General features: G+C 36.3%; 1 protein-coding gene across 3 annotated transcripts in view; it reads left to right on the forward strand.

Annotated features, from left to right (window-relative positions):
- UTRN (utrophin) overlaps positions 1-18,830 on the forward strand; it is a 705,722-nt gene that overhangs the window by 492,246 nt on the left and 194,646 nt on the right. For all 3 annotated transcript variants that reach the window (XM_044001726.1, XM_044001724.1, XM_044001725.1), the window contains one exon: positions 8,675-8,831. In XM_044001726.1, coding sequence (XP_043857661.1) covers positions 8,675-8,831 — 157 coding nt within the window. The remainder of the gene's footprint in view (positions 1-8,674; positions 8,832-18,830) is intronic.

Consider the following 18,830-nt stretch of genomic DNA (forward strand, 5'->3'; position numbering starts at 1 on the left):
AGCTATTAGAGACTCAGTGTTTTCCCCCATTAATTATTTACTGTGTTCTTACTGTATACCAAGTACTGTGATAAACATCACCTGGGTAAATTAGGGTCTTGTTCACACAGAATTTATGATCAGAGTTTTAAAAATTAAAGCAAGAAACAGACATAGGATACTAAAGATATTCTTATCCAATATCACATTTTTATTTTATGCAGAATGAATCTGCTGATGTATTAGTATATGCAATTTACACACCCTCTTGGTAACCTATTTGGTCATGATCTCTAGTGCAATCTCCGTAGGTAATCTGGGCACAGGAGCAGGGAGTATGCCTGGTTTACTCCCTACACATGTGTAGTTGTACTTGACTCATGAGGCAGAGCAGTATAAGGGGCTAAAATTCTAGCTAGTCTTTCTAAAATATCTAATGAGTGGTCGCCAATAAATTATAAGCTTTAGCAAGAGACTTTTAAGCATTTATTAGGAAGAATAAGAATTTGGTGAAGAGAGAGAGAAAGGCCTAGATTCCTCTATCTATCTTGGGGAGCTACAGTTCTCCTGCTCCACTCTCCACGAGAGTCCTGGCAAAAGAGAGCGAGAGCCCCAGCCTCACCCCCTCTTCCTCCCCCAAGCCAATATCACTTCCTGAAGTGGAAGAAAAGCCGCATGGTCCTGCCCTCAGAGGCCTTCTCCTCGTGGTGGAGCTTTCCTACAGTAAGTCTCCAGCAGGTGGTGTTATTTCCAATCGTTACAGCAGAGATCTCTACTTGGGCACTCTCTTCTGTGCTACAATGTATTCCACTCTATTGCCCCCAAGGTAAAGTTGGAGGAAGTCCAAAAAAGCATAAAAGAAACTTCCATATTAATGGCAGGCCTAAGGCCAGTTGCTGCTTCATTCCTCTCTGGTTTCCCTCTTGACCCTCTGGACTTCTATTCCCTCTATGCTAGTTTAGGGGGACTGTCTTTGTTGTTGTTTTGGCTTCTATTTTTATTTCCAGTGCTTAGCACATTGCTAGGCACAAAGTAAGCACTTAATACATGCTTGTTGACTAGTTGACAGAAGAAAACAAAACAGGGGAAGAACAACTGCACACACACACACACACACACACACACACACACACACACACACACACACACACACACAACAAGGTCCATGCTTGAAGCAACGCAGTTTTCTGAGCTTCAAGGGATCAATTCTCAAATTCCCTGAAAGAACAGGTGACACTAAATGATTAGGGTGGGGAGGGGAATCACAAAACTTAATTAGCAAAAAATTGGCCAGAACATGTTAATATTAATCATCTTCTAATCTTCCATCTTTCTAAGACTTTATGAGATTAAAACTACACACAACATACTGAGGAAGGAACAGGAAAACTTTTGCAAACAATATTATATATCATATTTAGAATTGAGTGAAAGGTATAGAGAATACATGATCCTTACTGTGCTTATTAACTATTAAAAACTTTTTTAATTTAAATTAAACACTGCCTTAATGGATCTACTACAATTAAATAACTCATTGATATGTCAAAATCATAGAATATTCTTTGAAGTAACATCAGTATCAGATTTTTTATTCAACATTATGGTTACTAATGTCAAGTGAGGCATAAGAAAGTGATTGCTAAAAGTATTTGCAACTCTCATGATTTCAGTTTTTAAGGCTCAGTGAAAGAGAGATTCCCAATAAATGGGATTTGGAGTTAAGTGACTTGCCCAGGGTCACACAGCCAGTAAGTGTCAAGTGTCTGAGGCCAGATTTGAACTCAGGTCCTCCTGATTCCAGGGTGGGTGCTCTATCCACTGCCCCAACATTCTTTTATTTATGAATGATAGTTTGCTGCTTGCTTTGTCTTAGAATATTGAAGAACTTCCTAAATGAGGAGGGTATCCCACAATGTAGATAGCCTGCTTATTTACATAGGAAAAACCGAATGAAAACTGCCTATTGTGTAGGCTTTCATGAATTTGAGTAGATAGCCTATAGAGTTGGTCTGTTAGTGCATGAATCTTGGAAATATACTGTACATGCATAGCAAACTTCAGTGTAAGGAGACCAAACTGGATTTGCATATAATTTGCATTTTCCTTTTAATTGCTCCAATTAAAATTGTCAAAATTCTTATACCTAAACTCCATCAGTTAGAGTGGAGCCAGACTCCCCATTTGGCTCCTAATATCAAAGCCACTGTTATGAAATTGTAGGAATTAGACAGGGCACAGACCAGCCATGCTAGTCCCTTTATTCTTTTCTAGGTTCTAGGCTTCCCTTTTGACACTCAGGATTTCTCCCTGAAACAAAGGACTATCTTTTTATAATTGTATTCTGATAAGTCTGTATAGCTATGAGTCATTGAATGTCACATTATTTGATGAATTAACATTGTCTATCAAAGTTGGTGAATAGGCTACAGCATATTACTGTTTACAGTATGTAAAATGGTATAAAGTATGTCATCAATGAGATGTGATTGAAAAAGGAGATGTTTCTTTTATTTCCTACCAATTGAAAGAGCTGTTAGCTCCCCATTAAACTGTGAGTTCCTTGAGAATAGGGACTGCGGTTTTTTTTGTCTTTCTTTGTATCCCCAGGATTTCACACAGTGCCTGGCACATAGTGGACACTTGAAAAATCCTTAGACTGATTGATCCCGTTCTGTTTCTTTATTTTAATATCTCACTTTTCTTAAGTAAGCCTAGACTTACTTTCAAACAGGTCTTGTGTGAGTTTCTTGTAGATCTCCTACTACCATTACCTTACATGAATAGAATAACAACCTAATAGAGACACTAGAATACATTTTGGAACAGTACATTGAATGAGTCCTAATGAAGGTTCCTAAACACTTTTTTTTATTGTTTTAAAGCTATTAGATTGGGGCAGCTAGGTGGCACAGTGGATAGAGCACCAGCCCTGGAGTCAGGAGTACCTGAGTTCAAATCTGGCCTCAGACACTTAACACTTACTAGCTGTGTGACCCTGGGCAAGTCACTTAACCTCAATTACCTCACTTAAAAAAAAATAAAGTTATTAGATTCAATTTATATGTTAAGTTCCCCCTTAATTCTATAAAAAAATGTTTATACATGGTCTTTATGAAAATTTTTAATGGAGTCCCCTATCAACCCTTTTGAAAATAGAATAAAGTTTAAGCAGGAAAAAAGTAAAAGAATGAACTTCATAGATGTACATATGCATATTGTGCATTATGATTTATCAAGATCAGTGAAGTGTTTGAGAAAAAGAACATTGGACAGTAAATATTTAGTGCAGGATTGACTAGTTATGAGTTTGAAATAGAAGTGCAGAAAGATAGCCAACTCACTGATGAAGCAGTATACACGTGTATTCAAAAATGAGACAAGCAATATGTTCAATGATGAAACATTTAGAAATGAAGATATTAAGTTCATGATTTCAGAAGATATCATTCTCCATATCCTTAGTTGACTTTAATGTTAATAATAACACTGACTTGGAAAATAGAAAAAAGTGGAACTACAGAATTACCTAAAATTAAGGTTTCTTCCTGTGAAATAGTCAAGGCATTGCCCCCAAAACCTCTTTAATCTTGCAAGATGAAAGGACAAAATTTAAACTAGAACATTGTAAGCTACTATGGAAGCAAAGATTTGACATATGGTAGTAATCCATTAGACATAAAGTTGTAATCAAGCAGAGAATAACCAGAACAGATTCTGCAAGACAAAGATCCTGCCAAATCAATGTGCTTCCCCTTATAGACAGGAAAGAAGCAAAGGAGGCTGTTTAAGAATTATCTTAAGTTTAAGATTCTTTTAGGATTGTAATATTTGTAATATTTCTTCTTATTGCTTATTGAACTTTTAAATGCATTTTCTCTTTATACCTCAATTTTAAAAGACTTAAAATTTCTCTGTAAAGACTTAATTGTACAGACCTGCAGATAATCCTTTAAAAAGTATCTAATATTTAGCTGCTCCCCAGAGGTCAATAGATTATAGTCATTAAAAGTTAGTATATATCAGTACAGGAGAGGGTTTGAATTTAAAGATTTAAATGGTAGTCGTTGCAGAAACAGTAGCTATTAAAACATACTGTGAAATAGAGTGAAACAGGGTATATAGTTAAGTGTTTTGTATATGGTGACGTTCAAATATATTTTTATTTTGCCTAAAGAGCTCTGTTTCAGCTGATATTTATACATTTAAGACATAGGAAAGAGGTTAACATGATGATTTTACTTATTCTATAAAACTGGTATAATAGCAAAACCAGAATATGCAGCAAGATTAAGAGAAAAGTATTTCGTTCTACTCTGTGACAAGTGAAATTAATGTATACCATGGAAAAGTAATTACACATTTGACTTGGAATTAATCTATATGAACACAGAAAAACTGAAATTTAAGCAGAATCAGAACCTTGTAAAACATTCCTTTTCGAAAATCTAATCCAATGCAAGTAGCTGTCAAATCAACAGAAAAGGCTAAGAAGTGGAACAACATGAAATAAATGATTTTAATTACAGTTCTTTCATAGTGATTATGATAGCAAAATTCATATTTCTATAATATCATCTAGTCAAGATTATTTCTGCACCCTGCCCATTCGTTTTATCCTTATGTCACAGTGAGAGAAGTAGACATTTAAAGCATTTAAGTAGTTTACTGAAGATCAGTGAGTAATAAGTAGAGTCGTTAAGTTAGAAAGTTGAAATTAAGCACCATGCATGTTTGGTGATTTATCTTTTTTTTCACTATATGAACAGGCATTCAACTTCATGTTTTTGGCCATAGAATATTTAACCTATTCAATATTCTTACTGATGTCCTTTTAAAACCATTGTCCCCTTACTTTATTAAGTCTGTCTCCTAAACTCTGATGACCAATTGCCATTTTCATTCTCCCTTTTTTCACCAACCAGTAGTTGAAGTAGTACTTCCATGGCACTATAACCTCGAACTGTTTTTATCTCCATGATCATACTCTGATAACTTTCTGCTGCCTCTGTCACCCTTCGTGAATCTGGTCTGTATGCTCTCTTTGATTTCTAAATTATCCATCCCTTTCTGTGCCTCTAGTCTAGTGTTCTCAATTTTTTTTTTTTTAGTTTCAGGCCCCATTTATACTCCTAAATTATTGAAGATATTAAAGAATTTCTGTTTATGACAGTTACAGCCAGTGGTATGCAGGTAAATGTTTAACAACCAACTCTTTAAAATGTGTGTGTGTGTGTGTATGTATACACACACAACACACCCATACATTTAAGTTTGATCTGCATTTTCTCCATCCCTTTCTTAAGTCTAGACAATAAATGAAAAGTACATCAAGCCCTGATTTGTAAAATTTCTTGATTTCCAAAGTATAAATGCTCATGCTGGAGATTTAATAATCAGCTCTGTTTCAAGCAGGCTTCTTTATAAACCTACTTCTATATTACCAATATGTACCATATTAAAAATTAAAACTGATAAATTTTTAAAGTATCAATTCATTAATAATAACTGATGAATCCATTAAATATTGCCACAAATAATATATCATGAAAAGAACTATTTTCCAAAACAAAAAAAAAATAGAGAGAAGTATGGCATCAATTATATATTTTTCCATGGATAGATTTTGAGGGGTCTGTGAATTTGGATTGGAAAATAATTATATCTTTATTGACTTCTAGTTGTAATTGAGCATTTCTTCCAATTATAAATATAGACAACAAAACGGTCTTACTTGGCTCTACCAGATTGCTGGCAGGGTCCATGACACCCATCACAACCCATCAAGTTTTAAAGTTGATTCTGTAGATCAGTTCAAGAATATCCTGTCTTCACCCTTGGATCTCTTTCCCCTTTGTTCTTCTACATTGTATATGGTCTACCAGTAATTATCCTTGGGTCAGTTCTACTATCCAACTTTTTATCTTCCAGTCCTGAACTATTTAATGCCTCTAGAGAAAATCATAAACCTAAGCTAACTGGATCCACTTCAATTCATGTGCTATATTGTCTATCCTTTTATCCATCACTGATAGACCCTCTAACCACATTCCCCAAAGCAACTGTTAAAAATCTTTTCTTCTTTCCTCAAGTCTCCATTACTCTCTCCAGCCCACTCTCAGCAAATGACCTTGCCTCCTACTTCAGTGGAAAAAATTAAGAATGTTGTTAGTTCTGTTATTTCTCCTGTTCTACTTCAGAACTTCTCTATGTGAAATAGTAATTTTCTACATTACAGTTGAGGCAGTGAAACCTAGAGAAACTAAAACCTTGCCCAAAGTTACACACATACTAAGTAGACCCGGGAGTCAAATTCAGGGCCTCTTGCTTCCAAATCTAGGGAATTTTCACTGTCCACCTTCACTCACCTTCTCTTCCTTTGCTCCAGTTTCAGAGGATGAAGTAGTCTTTGTTTCCAAAATAAATGTTTTTATTTATGTTCTTTTTCTTTTGGTAGCTTTCCTGGTTAGTCATTACCCCCTCTCACCTTTATTCTCTCCCTGATATACTAGTGCTTTCTCTGCCCTATATACATTCTCAGATTTACCCATCCTTAAAAAGCCTTGATTTGACCCTGCTTTTTACTTAAGCTATTTTTAAATCTCCTTCCTCTTCATGCTAAACAACTAAAACCAGCTATCTTACCGCATCCATCACTACCTGCTCACTTCTTAGTCCCTTGCAATCTTGCATCTCACTGTACAAAGCACTTTTTCAAAGATTACCAATGTTCTCTTCAAGATAAAAAGGCTGTATTGACTCATTTGTTTTTATATCCCACTATTCACATTCATACCTCTCCGCCCTAGAACTGAACTCTTCTCTGTAACAAACTATTAAGTAGTAACAACTAGACCACATCTGACAGCCAGACCACATTTTACCCTAACAGTCCTCCACCTCCTCTGCCTGGTGGGGGGGGGGGGAGGCAGGGGGCATGTTTTCTTATGATTTTCATTTCCTTCGAACTCAGCTTCCTTTCCTTTGCATTTCTGTAAACACTACATATGACACTACCTATCCTATTTGTGGCATTTTGTTAGTGTTCATCTTTCCTAAACTTTCTGCCACCATTTTTTTTTTCTGGGTTTCTAGCTAAATCTCAGTCTTCTTCTCAGAGAGTAATATATGTAGTAATTCATTTGCAGAGGTATTAAGAAGTTAAAGGAAGGGGCAGCTAGGTGGCGCAGTGGATAGAGCACTGGCCTTGGAGTCAGGAGTACCTGAGTTCAAATCTGGCCTCAGACACTTCACACTTACTAGCTGTGTGATCCTGGGCAAGTCACTTAACCCCAATTGCCTCACTTAAAAAAACAAAAAAGAAGAAGTTAAAGGAAGATCATATAGCCAAAGAAATCTATAGACTTTCAAGGATTATAAATGTTGTTGGTATCATTATTATTAATTATGATAGGGGCCCTGGATTCAGGAGGACCTAAGTTCAAATCTGGCCTCAGACACTTGACACTTACTAGCTGTGTGACCTTGGGCAAGGCACTTAACCCTCATTGCCCCAGGGGGAGGAAATTATGATACTACCTTTCCCTTGGTTTCATTAACACTGTTTCCTCCCAGTTATCCTAGCTGACTTTTTGCTCTTTCTTTGTATTGTTTTCTCATTCATTAACTATCACCCATATCCCAGTCATGTGTGACACTCTCCTTCCTCCCTCAATTTCTTCCCCTCACATCCTTCCCAGTCCTTGAGCCTCTATCCTGGGTTTTTTTTTTTCTTTTATTTCTTCTCTTGTTAATCTTAAGCATTCCAAGAGATTTGAATATTGGCTGTATACAGGTAGCTACCCAAATCTATGCATCCAGCCCTAATCTGTCCCAAACTCTGTCCTCACCTCACTCAGACTGTGCATTTTCAAATCCGAATTCATCTTCTTCCCTACTCCCCAGTGTCTTTCCAAACTTTCCTTCTTTTTGATGATGACATCATCACCCTCACAGCCACTCAAGGTTTAAAACCTCAGACCCACCTTTGATTCTTCCCTCTACTTTGTTCTCCACAACCTTTCTTCAAAGTATCTTACAACTGCCCCCTACTGTCTGCCCATACTAGTCATTATGCTGTTCAGCCTCTTATCACTCCCCTGTAGTCCTGGCATAATTGGCTCCCCTGCCTGTAATTTCACTCCTCTCTAGTTCTTCCTTCACATAGCTATCAAAATAATCTTCCTGAGGCACAGAACTGTCCATTTCCTCCTGTGGTTTAAAAACCTTCCACAGTCCCCTTTTGTCTGTAGGATAAAATACAAACTTCTTATCCTGGCATTTAAGGCCTATAATATAGCTCCGGTGTACCTGCCCAACTTTACTACTATTACTCTCTGCCCTGAACACTCCAGCCATTACTAGCGGTTCTGTGAATTTGAAATTCTCTCTCCATCTTCCGCTGTACATTGAGAGCAGGGACTGTTTGATCTTTGTCTTTATATCTCTACTTGTACACATAACCGATGCTTAATCCATGTTTATTACGTTGGATGGAGTTGAATTAAATTTCCTTCGGATTCCTGGTAATTTCCATATGAGTTATAACTATAGGATTGCATCTATTAAAATAATTTTTTTCTTTACAGGAAGTCACTGCCTTTTGTAACAAATTCACCCTTATTTTCCAGAACCATTAGGCTACCAAGATGATTTGACTAAATATCTCAAAATGGTATGCCTTCTGTCTCTTCAGGGCTCACTTGGAGGCCAGTGCTGAGAAGTGGAGTAGGTTGCTGACATCTTTAGAAGAGCTAATCAAATGGCTGAACATGAAAGATGATGAGCTTAAAAAACAAATGCCCATTGGAGGAGATGTACCTGCCTTACAGCTCCAATATGACCATTGTAAAGTAAGTCAGCTCTACTCTGTTGGAAATCTTTCCTCTCTAAAGTACTAGTATAGTTATTGTCTTTAGTAGCTAAGAGTAGGTGGAAAATGTCTAGGGTCAATCATGAAAGTCAAAATAAATTATAAGCCCAGCTTATCTGTATACATGTACTATGTTTCCCCCTCACAAAATTAAACAATACTTAGTAATTTACTTAGCCCTCAGCCACTGACTTGAATTTATTCAGATTAATATTTATTTATCATCTTGAAATCTCTTCGGAACTTTTAAAGTATTATTAACATAATATTTCTAAATGATCTGTCTTGGTATATTTGCTTACTTTATTTTTAAATTTTGTAATTAATTTTGAACTTAAATACATAAAGACAAAGAAAGAACATTTCTGTGTACACAGCACAACATAAAAAGGAGGTTCACTCTAAAACCATGAATTTTCATTTTACACTGTTGAGTTTTTTTGAAAAACTCTGTAATAAATACTACACATTATTTTCAAGGCTATCCTGTTTTTCTTTGCTTCCTTCTAAGTTTTCTTTTGTTCTCTACTATGCACTTTATTTTCTCCCTACCTCTTCACCTTGCCTTAGAGAAGGCTACCATTCAGACACAAATACACACACACACACACACACACACACACAAAACCAATTCTATCAGTTCTTTTTCTCTGGAAGTAGATAGCATCTTCCTTCATTAGTCCTTTATAGTTGTTTTGAGTATTTATAATACTCAAAATGACTTAATCATTCAAAGTTGTTCTTAGAACAGTATTGCTGTTACTGTGTACTGTGTGCTTTTGGCTCCACTCTTCTACTCTTCATTATTTCATGCAAGTCTTTCCATGTTTTCCTAAAATTAACTAGTTCATTATTTCTTATAACACTCTAGTATTCCATCATCATTCATATACCACAACTAGTTTAGCCATTCCCCTCAATTTATAGTACTTTGCCACCAGAAAAAGAGCTACTAGCAATATTTTAGAACAAATAAGTTATTTTCCTTTTTCTCTGATTGTCTTGGGAAACAGATCCATTCCTGGTGTATTTAACTAACTCATCTTAATATTTTGAAATGGCCAGATAATGGGTTGGATGATTTTTTAAAAAATACAAAATGTCTGTGATAATTTAATTCAAATCTTGGTCTAAAATAAAGGTGAGGAAAATAGGCACGTTGGTGGAAAATAGGCCCAATTTAATATTGGAGTCCACCAAAACCCAAGAAACCTGCAGGCCTTTATGACTGGACCCTTATTTAAAAAAAAAAAATTCATTCTCTTTTCATTGTCAATCTCTCCACCCCTTATACTCCCACTCTTCCCCTTGACAAAAAAGAAATGAAACAAAACAAAACCCCTCCAATTAGTAAATCAGCACTTCTATTCTCTGAATGTTATATAAGCCTGAACAGTGAGATAATTGAATTATCAGTAGGATCAAATTCTCATTTATTTAGATGTTTAAGTTATTTGCCATTCCTGTTTCTAAGTCATTTAATTAACCGCCCTCCCACCAAGTTTCTTTGACATTTTAGTTTTCTTTTTAACATTTGTAAGTAGTCTTCACCTATTCACTGAAAAAAGAGCATTATCTTTTTTTTTTTTTTTGCAGGGCAATGGGGGTTAAGTGACTTGCCCAGGGTCACACAGCTAGTAAGTGTTAAGTGTCTGAGGCTAGATTTGAACTCAGCTACTCCTGAATCCAGGGCCAGTGCTTTAACCACTGCGCCATCTAGCTGCCCCCAGAGCATTATCTTAAAGAAGAATATTTCTTGTTTTTAAAAGTATGGAAAATCTGTGGGTTTTTTTAAGTCTCATAAGAGTTTCTGCACAATTAATACTGCTAAATATTGTCTTCGTTGAAAAATGCTTCTGATATAAAGGAAGAGATTGGGTAGACATTTATATTTTACTTTATGGTTTCAAATGCGTTTAGAATAATATAGAAGAGGGAAGGGAAGGTTTTGTGGATGTGTGGGAAAAATAGCAATGGAGCTTCATGGCCTGTAGCCTCATTATTAATTGATTATTGTAGCATGCTTCACAAGCAGAGATGAAGCCTTTCAAAATTACATCACCTCTTAATCTTAGATTCCTCATCAATTATAGATAATTCTCTGTTCTAAAGCCCAAAGGAAAATCCGATATATTTGTAAACTTTCATTTTGTGAGTAATTCGTGTGTCCTTTCTTCTGGACAGGATATAGCATATACTGATCAAGCCATATTATCACCTCAAGATTGTGGTAAAAAAATATGAAAGTTTTTTAACAGTCGGTTAGGATAACTAAAAAACTGGCGTCTTTCAGTTATCCTAACCGACTGTTAAAAAACTTTCATATTTTTATATTGTCAGTGGTGGAACAGATCATTCATTTGTCAAGCCACTGAGCCAGTCCTCTGTCAGCAGTGACCTTGTTGCCTATTCAGGACCTGTTCTATGGCTTGACAGTTCTGTGATCTATACCAGAGATCCTCAAAAGAAAAGCAGAACCCTCTGTTTTTGTAGCTTTAAAGTAGTATATCTGGTAACAGTATGCTACTTTACAGTAGTATATCTAGTAACGTGACCGGAGTATATCTGGAGAGAGGTATGTTTTTCTGACCCATGTAAATTGATTCACTCAAGCAGAATTCATGAGTGTTTATTTCTTGTATAGTCTGTGTGTGTTAAGAACTGGAAAACTTAGTGGGAAATGCTATGGGATGAACCAAATTGTATATGTTTTCCTGCCCATTCACAGAATACCTACAGGTAAGGAAGAATTGTTGAGTAGACGAAGAGGGAAAGAACACTAGGAAATTTTTCTTTCCTAAACTAGGGAAGCCGAGGCTTGGGAAAATTTAGTGACCCTTTTGATCCACAGGTATAAATAATAGAGCCAGACAAGATGGGATTTAAAATATAAAAGTTTTCATTCTGGCATTATATATTTGTTAAGAGGGTTATAAGGGGCAGCTAGGTGGCACAGTGGATAGAGCACCAGCCCTGGAGTCAGGAGGACCTGAGTTCAAATCTGGCCTCAGACACTTGACACTTACAAGCTGTGTGACCCTGGGCAAGTCACTTAACCCCAGTTGCCTCACCACCCCCCTCCAAAAAAAAAGAGGGTTATAAGACTATATATTGTTGTGGGTAAAGTCACCCCATTAGTTTGATTTGTTTATGTGAGAGTGTGAATAGTAATCTCTTAGGTGATAGATAGTTCATAACTTGGGGTGCTAGGGAATTAGATGATGAAGTCACTGATAAACTCTTTTCATCTGTGATGATTTACAGGATATTAAGGTGATTAGAAACTGGAAAATAATATTTAATATATAACTCATATCAAATAAGATAATAATTGTAAATTACTTAGCACTGTGCCCAGCACATAGTATGTATTATGTCAATGTTAACTATTATTATTGACTAGTATTAATTCCTGTTTTAAAAGGAAACAAATATAAGGGGAGTAAATGTAACTAAAATAAATATTTCATTAAACTGTTAAAAGGTTTGGAGCGAGATGATTACTTTAATGTTAACTACTTGTGGTTATACAAAAACTTACTGGGCACAGTTTACTATAACTTTGTATGTTATTGAATACATTTAATATACATGACGTTACATTCTGATTTATACAGTGAATCCTAGAGGTGGACTTGGTGTGACTTGTCTAAAAGCCTATCGGGTATTCTTAGCAAATTTGTAGACGATAGGAAGATGACAGGAATGAATGATAGCTTACATGGTAAAAGACAGCATCTCAGATAGACTAGGAGTGTGAACCAATTAGTTAAATAAAAAGAAGTTCATAGAGATGAACATAAAGACCTATATTTGAGGTTGAACATTTACCTTGTAAAATGGTGAGAGAGGTATGGCTAGACAAGAATTCAGGTGGATAGTAGATTTTGATATATATCTAAAACTTAGAGTATAGAAAAGTAGGATATTATTCATAAAAGGTAGGTTAGAGTCTGATTATGTAGGACCTTTATTGCCAGTAAAATGAGTTTATTTAAGGTAAATGTGTTCTATTAGGAAGATTACTCCAGCAGTGTTTTGAAAGATGGCTTAGAACTGATTTGGACAGAAAGACTTAAGTAGGAAGCTATGAGAGTCATCCAGGGAAAAGGCAAAAAGTGTTTTAAATGAGAGGGTAATGAGATTGAAAAGAAGTGAATGGATTCATCAGATGTTTCAAAGGAGGAAGCAGAAGTTCCAGGCAAATGCTTGACTTCCTTTTTCCTCACTTTCCAATTCAGTCTTTCATTTGACAAGTATTTATTAAGGTACTAACATGTTCCAGGCACTGTGCTTTCTGATAGTTATTCAAAATAAAAATAAAATTCTTTAAACTAAAGGGACTTATATTCTATCATGGTGTACATATAGAGAGTGCACCAAAAGTCTTAGTGCAGTTTTTAGTTTTTGATAGTATACACAACATAAATAGCTAAACAAAAGATACTGGTTTTTTTTTTTTAATTGAGATGACATCATTTTATTTTTTTTTAAGATACTGTTTTTAATATAGTTAGGGAGGCAGAGTACTAGCACCTGAGGGTGGTGGTGGTGGTGGTGGTGGTGGTGGTGGTGGTGGTGGTGGTGGTAGAAGGGGAGGGGGAGGAGGAGGAGGAGGAGGAAGAAGAGGAGGAGCGAGGACGACAAGGGTTTGGATGCAAGAGATGTCAATGTAGAAGCATCAAGATTTGTTAACTGGCTAAGTTGAGTAAGAGGAGAATGGTGAGTCAATATGTCAAGCCTAGGAGAATGGAAGAATTTGGTTTAGAAATAGTGAAGTTTGTTAGAGAGATGGATTTGGAGTTAAAGATAATGAATTTTAAATACATTAAGGTTCTGATGTCCTTGGGACATCAAGTTTGAAATATCATTGGGTAGTGTGAGACTAGACCACATGAGAAAGCCTGGGGTTGGATATTTGTATCTGTTAGTCATCTGCAGAGATGATAAATGAGCCCAAAGGAGATGAGTTTATTGAGAGAGTATATAGAGAGAACTTTTCTAGGTATGGGTTCCCAGCCTTTTCAAGACAAAACCTTGGACAGCGCCCTCTGTTAAGAGTTATGAATGATGATCCAATAGAAGAGACAGTCAGTCAACAAGCATTTATTAAGAACCTACTATGGGGGCAGCTAGGTAGCATGGAGCAGCTAGGTAGCACAGTGGATAGAGAACTGGCCCTGGAGTCAGGAGGACCTGAGTTCAAATCTGGCCTCAGACACTTAACACTAGCTGTGTGACCCTTGGCAAGTCACTTAACCCCAATTGCCTTGCAAAAAACCCCAAAAAATAACCTACTATGTAGCTGTGCTGTGCTAAGTGATGGAGATGCAAAGGAAGGCTAAAAAAATAGTCCCTGTTCTCAAGAAATGACAACATGCCAACTACTATGACAAACAAGATATATAGAATTGTAAGTATTTAACAGAAGGAAGGTACTAGCATTAAAGGACAACTAATCGGTGGATAGAGTGCTGGGCCTGGGGTCAGGAAGACTGGAATTAAAATCTGGCCTCAGACACGTAATAGCTGTGTGACTCTGGGCAAATCACTTAACCCTGTTTGCCTCAGTTTCCTCATCTGTAAAATGGGCTAGAGAAGGAAATGGCAAATCACTCCAGTATCTTTGCCAAGAAAACCCCAAATGGGGTCACAGAGAGTAGGACGCAACTGAAAAACTACTGAACAATTAGCATTAAGGAGGATCAGGTAAGGCTTTTTGTAGATGGTTAAGATTTTAGCTGGGGCTTGAAGGAAGTCCGGGATGCCAGGAAACAACTATGAGGAAAGAGAAAGTTCCAGGCATGGGGGGGCAGACAGTGAAAATGTCAGAAATAAGTCAGGACACAAGAGTATACTATACTGTTCAGGGAAACAAAAAAAGAAGCCAGTGTCACTGGATCAAAAGAGTAGGGTGTAAGAAGAATGAAAAGGTAGGACTGAGAAGCAGTGGTCAGACTGCTACAAGCCAAATTAAGAGAGAACAGTCTCATAAAACCCACTCAGGAAAGAGGATCAGGAGGAGATTGTGGTCTGTATTTTTAAGCTGTGGGAAGATGGTGGCTTCAGCAATCTAAATAGGAAAAACATTTTGAGGAGATGGATGGATCAATTTGATCAATCAAATTATGATCAATCAATAAACATTTATTAAGTTCCTACTATGTGCCAGGAACTGTGCTAAGTGCTTTCCGTATTCTGTTTGCTGTACTGGTGCTTTATTCGGGTGGAACTACCCAAAAAGATATTTGAAAATATATAACTGGAATTTCAGAGAGAAGTATGAGTTTTGGGGGACATTAGTGAAGAAGTGTCCATTGAAGCTACAGGAGGAGAAGACCACATTTTCCTTCCTCTGCTGTTTCTATATTTTATCTCATTCTTTTGTCTTATCTTTTTGGATACCCACATTTAGGGGCTAAAAAGACCTATCAGTGAAGCATAGAAAGGAAAAAAGCCAAGGAAGGAGACAGTCTCAACAGCTGCAAATGCTACTGAAATGGCAAAAGAACAATGACTGCAAAGATGCCAACAGAATTAAAAATTAGCAGATGAGTTTTGGTGCCTTGGAGCAATTGATTTCAGTAGAGTAGTAACCTAACTAGATTGTGGGCCTTGAGGGTACACCAGGTAGCACCATGACTGTATTAAATGTGTATTGATGGGGGGTTGGGGAGGGATACAGGATCAGTGAAAATACAGAACACTCCTGGGAACAGTCATTACCAAGCCATTATTCTAGATTGAAACAATTCTTTCATAGATTTTGCTTGTAATTAAGCTACATGAGCTTCTAGGGTAGTATGTGCCAAGGCCACCATTAAGCAGGCAATCCCACTTGAAGCATGTCAGGAAAATTCAGGATTGGGTACAGGAGAGATTTTCCACATGGCCCTTTGCTACTTTAAAAAAAAAACCCAAAAACTCCAACAAAACCCAACCTACATATTTACCTACTTTTCTTTAGCCACTCCTTCATAGTATAAGAAAAGATGACTGATTCACATTATAACATTAAAATGGGTTAGCTAAGGAAAGGTAATGGAATTTCTACATTGTTCTCAGTACAGCATCATAACGATCCAACTTTTGCCCCCCAAAATTACATGTCTCAGTGATTCATGTGCTGTCCCTAAACCTTTGGCTCCCCTGGAGCTTTTATTTAAAATTCCAATTTTCTTTTACATAGGAACAGCTATATACCCTGTTCCTACATTTCTCTTTCAGTGTAGAAAGTGATAGAGGACAATTTGATCTCCCTGGTTGGTTTTTTTTTTTTTTAACATCAGTAATTCTTTAAAAGGTTTTTGATTAGCTCATTGCCTACTTATAGCCATTTACGTTTGCTTTTTCTTAAGTGTGCTGAAGCCAGCTTAGTCATTTATATCTACTTGATGATTTTAGGTTGCATCACATTTCTTTTACCAGTGCCCTTGCCAAGTGTCTGTATCCTTTGTTCATTGCAAGCTGTCGTCTTATTTGGCTTGGAAACTTAGTCCCCAATGGCAGAAATATAACATTCATAGAGTAACTTCAGTATTACCAGGTCCCATGTTAGAGGGAAAAAAAAGGTCCCTCCCTGCATGACTCATAAAATGCCTTACATTACCTCTATTGTTTTTGTTACATACTTTTTTTTTTAATTAAAAAATATACCTTACCAATGAATTTTCCATTAGGTAGGCATATATCTTAAACATAATATTGTTATAGAACAGAATATTAATTTGCTTTGCTTTTAAATTGTTTATAGTGTATAAATGGATTTTCTGTATCCTGTTCTATATCCTACCATACTGCATTTCATGATTTGAATTTTCAGGCTCCCAGGTTTCCTAAGCTTCTAAACAGTTTTTACAAATGGGGAAATTATTGACTCTCATATGAAATTTTTTATCCATTTCATTCTTTGCTTTGAAACTGCCATTTTTGGACTAACCCCGAGGCGGGAAACTTTTTAAAAGTTGAGGCTTAGTAACTTTTAGAGCTATGGTTTACTGTTTAAAGTGTCAGACTTAGAATTTTACCTCTAGTGAATTTAATTTGTTACGTACTTCAGATGGACATTTTTGACATGCGTTTTTGTTGAAAAACTTTCATTGTTAAACATGTAGACATAACAGATTTCTTGATAAAATTTCTCATAGATTTATTAGTGAATAGTTATAATAATCTAACTCAGTTCTCATTAATCTGTCATACTCTGAAAGTAAAATTATATTTTTTTTCTCACTATAAGGACATTTGATGAATATTTCATATTTAAGTTATATTTCCCTAGCATTAATATATGACTCAATTGAAATGAAAGATTAAGGGTAATCTTGATGAATGGAACTAATTATATCAAAGAGAATGTTATTTTCCCAATGATCTATAGCCTAAAAGTTGTTCCTTATCAATTTTAGGCTCTTTTTTTTTCTTTTCTGTTCTTTAAAAGCAAGAATTTTATCTCTCTTCCCCACAGTTCATTTGGTATGTTTGTATATGTGCATATGGCAATGATGATGATTTTGTTTTAATTTATAGTATTTTCCTTATTCAGGTAATCCATTTTCAGAATGATAACTTGCCCCTTAAGTGATTTAGGAATGGGCAACTATTTATTTCTTATTAGATTCCTTTTTAAAATCTTTTTTATTTGACTCTATGCCAAACTTTTATTTAGTGGCTACCATGTACAGATAACTCCATTAGGTTATTAAAAATGGATTATGACCTACTCTCAAGAAGCTTATAATCTTGTATTTACACAAATAAATGTCATACAAGGTTCCGATGGGCAGTGGAGTGATTCAGACAGAATACTTTAGGTAAATCTGAAGAAGAATGTAGGAAAGAGGGTTTGATCAGAGAAGATTTCCCACAAGAGATAGCATTTGAAGCATTTTTTCCAGTGGATATGTGGAAGAAGGAATGCATGTCAGGCCTGGAGGATAGCCTGCATTACTCCCCATTTAGGTGAAGGGGGAGAAGATGGCATGGCACATTTAAGAAGAATATAAGAGGGCGGCTAGGTGGCGCAGTGGATAAAGCACTGGCCTTGGATTCAGGAGTACCTGAGTTCAAATCCGGCCTCAGACATTTGACACTTACTAGCTGTGTGACCCTGGGCAAGTACTTAACCCCCATTGCCCCACAAAAAAAAAAAGAAGAAGAATATAAGAATGTAGTTTTATCTGATCATAAAGTGTTTTAGGGAAGTGTAATATTTTGCTAGAATCCCATAGGCAATTTGCAAATCACTGGAGGCTTGTAAGCAGGGAAACAATATGGCTAGACTTGCAATTGCAGATTATTTTGGTAGCCTTGTGAAGGGTAGGTTGGAGCTAGGAGAAATTAAAGATAGGAATATATCAAGATGCTCTAAATAGTCCAGATGAGATGTTTTAAGGGCCTAAATGAAGGTGAGGCAGTAAAGAGAAGGGTGCTGATGAGAGAGATGTGATGGAGGTAAATCTGACAAGATTCCTCAGCTGCTTGGCTGTAGAGGGTGAAGTTGGAGAGAACGGATATATATATGTGTAGCAGGGGGGACTGATCAGGAACCTCTTCATGAATTGATTTATTTGCCAGTTGTAATTTGAAGAATATAAGGTGAAAGAGTCAATAGAATTTTTAAGGACTTAAAACAGAATTATTTTGTTAATAGCTTTATACAAGGTGATGGTTTTCCTCATTTCATGCTTGGTGGACTTAGAAGGCAGCTAACTAGTTGTCTAGGTGAGGATTAGCCAATGTCCCCTGATAATTAAATATTTTAAAGCAAAATGTACTCCATAGGGAGTCATTCAAGGTAGAAGACAACTCTGAAAAGTGAACTTTGGGAGTAGAGGAGAGAGCCAGCTAGAGAAGGAGGATCCATTCTTTTAGAGAGGATTGTTTCTTGACTTGAGAGAAGGGAGGGGATTTTTTTTCTCCTTCTCTCTACTTTTCCCCTTAACCCCATAAGCCATGGAATCTTGTATCAGAGTCATTA

The sequence above is a fragment of the Dromiciops gliroides genome, chromosome 4, assembly GCF_019393635.1.
Source record: "Dromiciops gliroides isolate mDroGli1 chromosome 4, mDroGli1.pri, whole genome shotgun sequence".
Classification (NCBI taxonomy): Eukaryota; Metazoa; Chordata; class Mammalia; order Microbiotheria; family Microbiotheriidae; genus Dromiciops; species Dromiciops gliroides.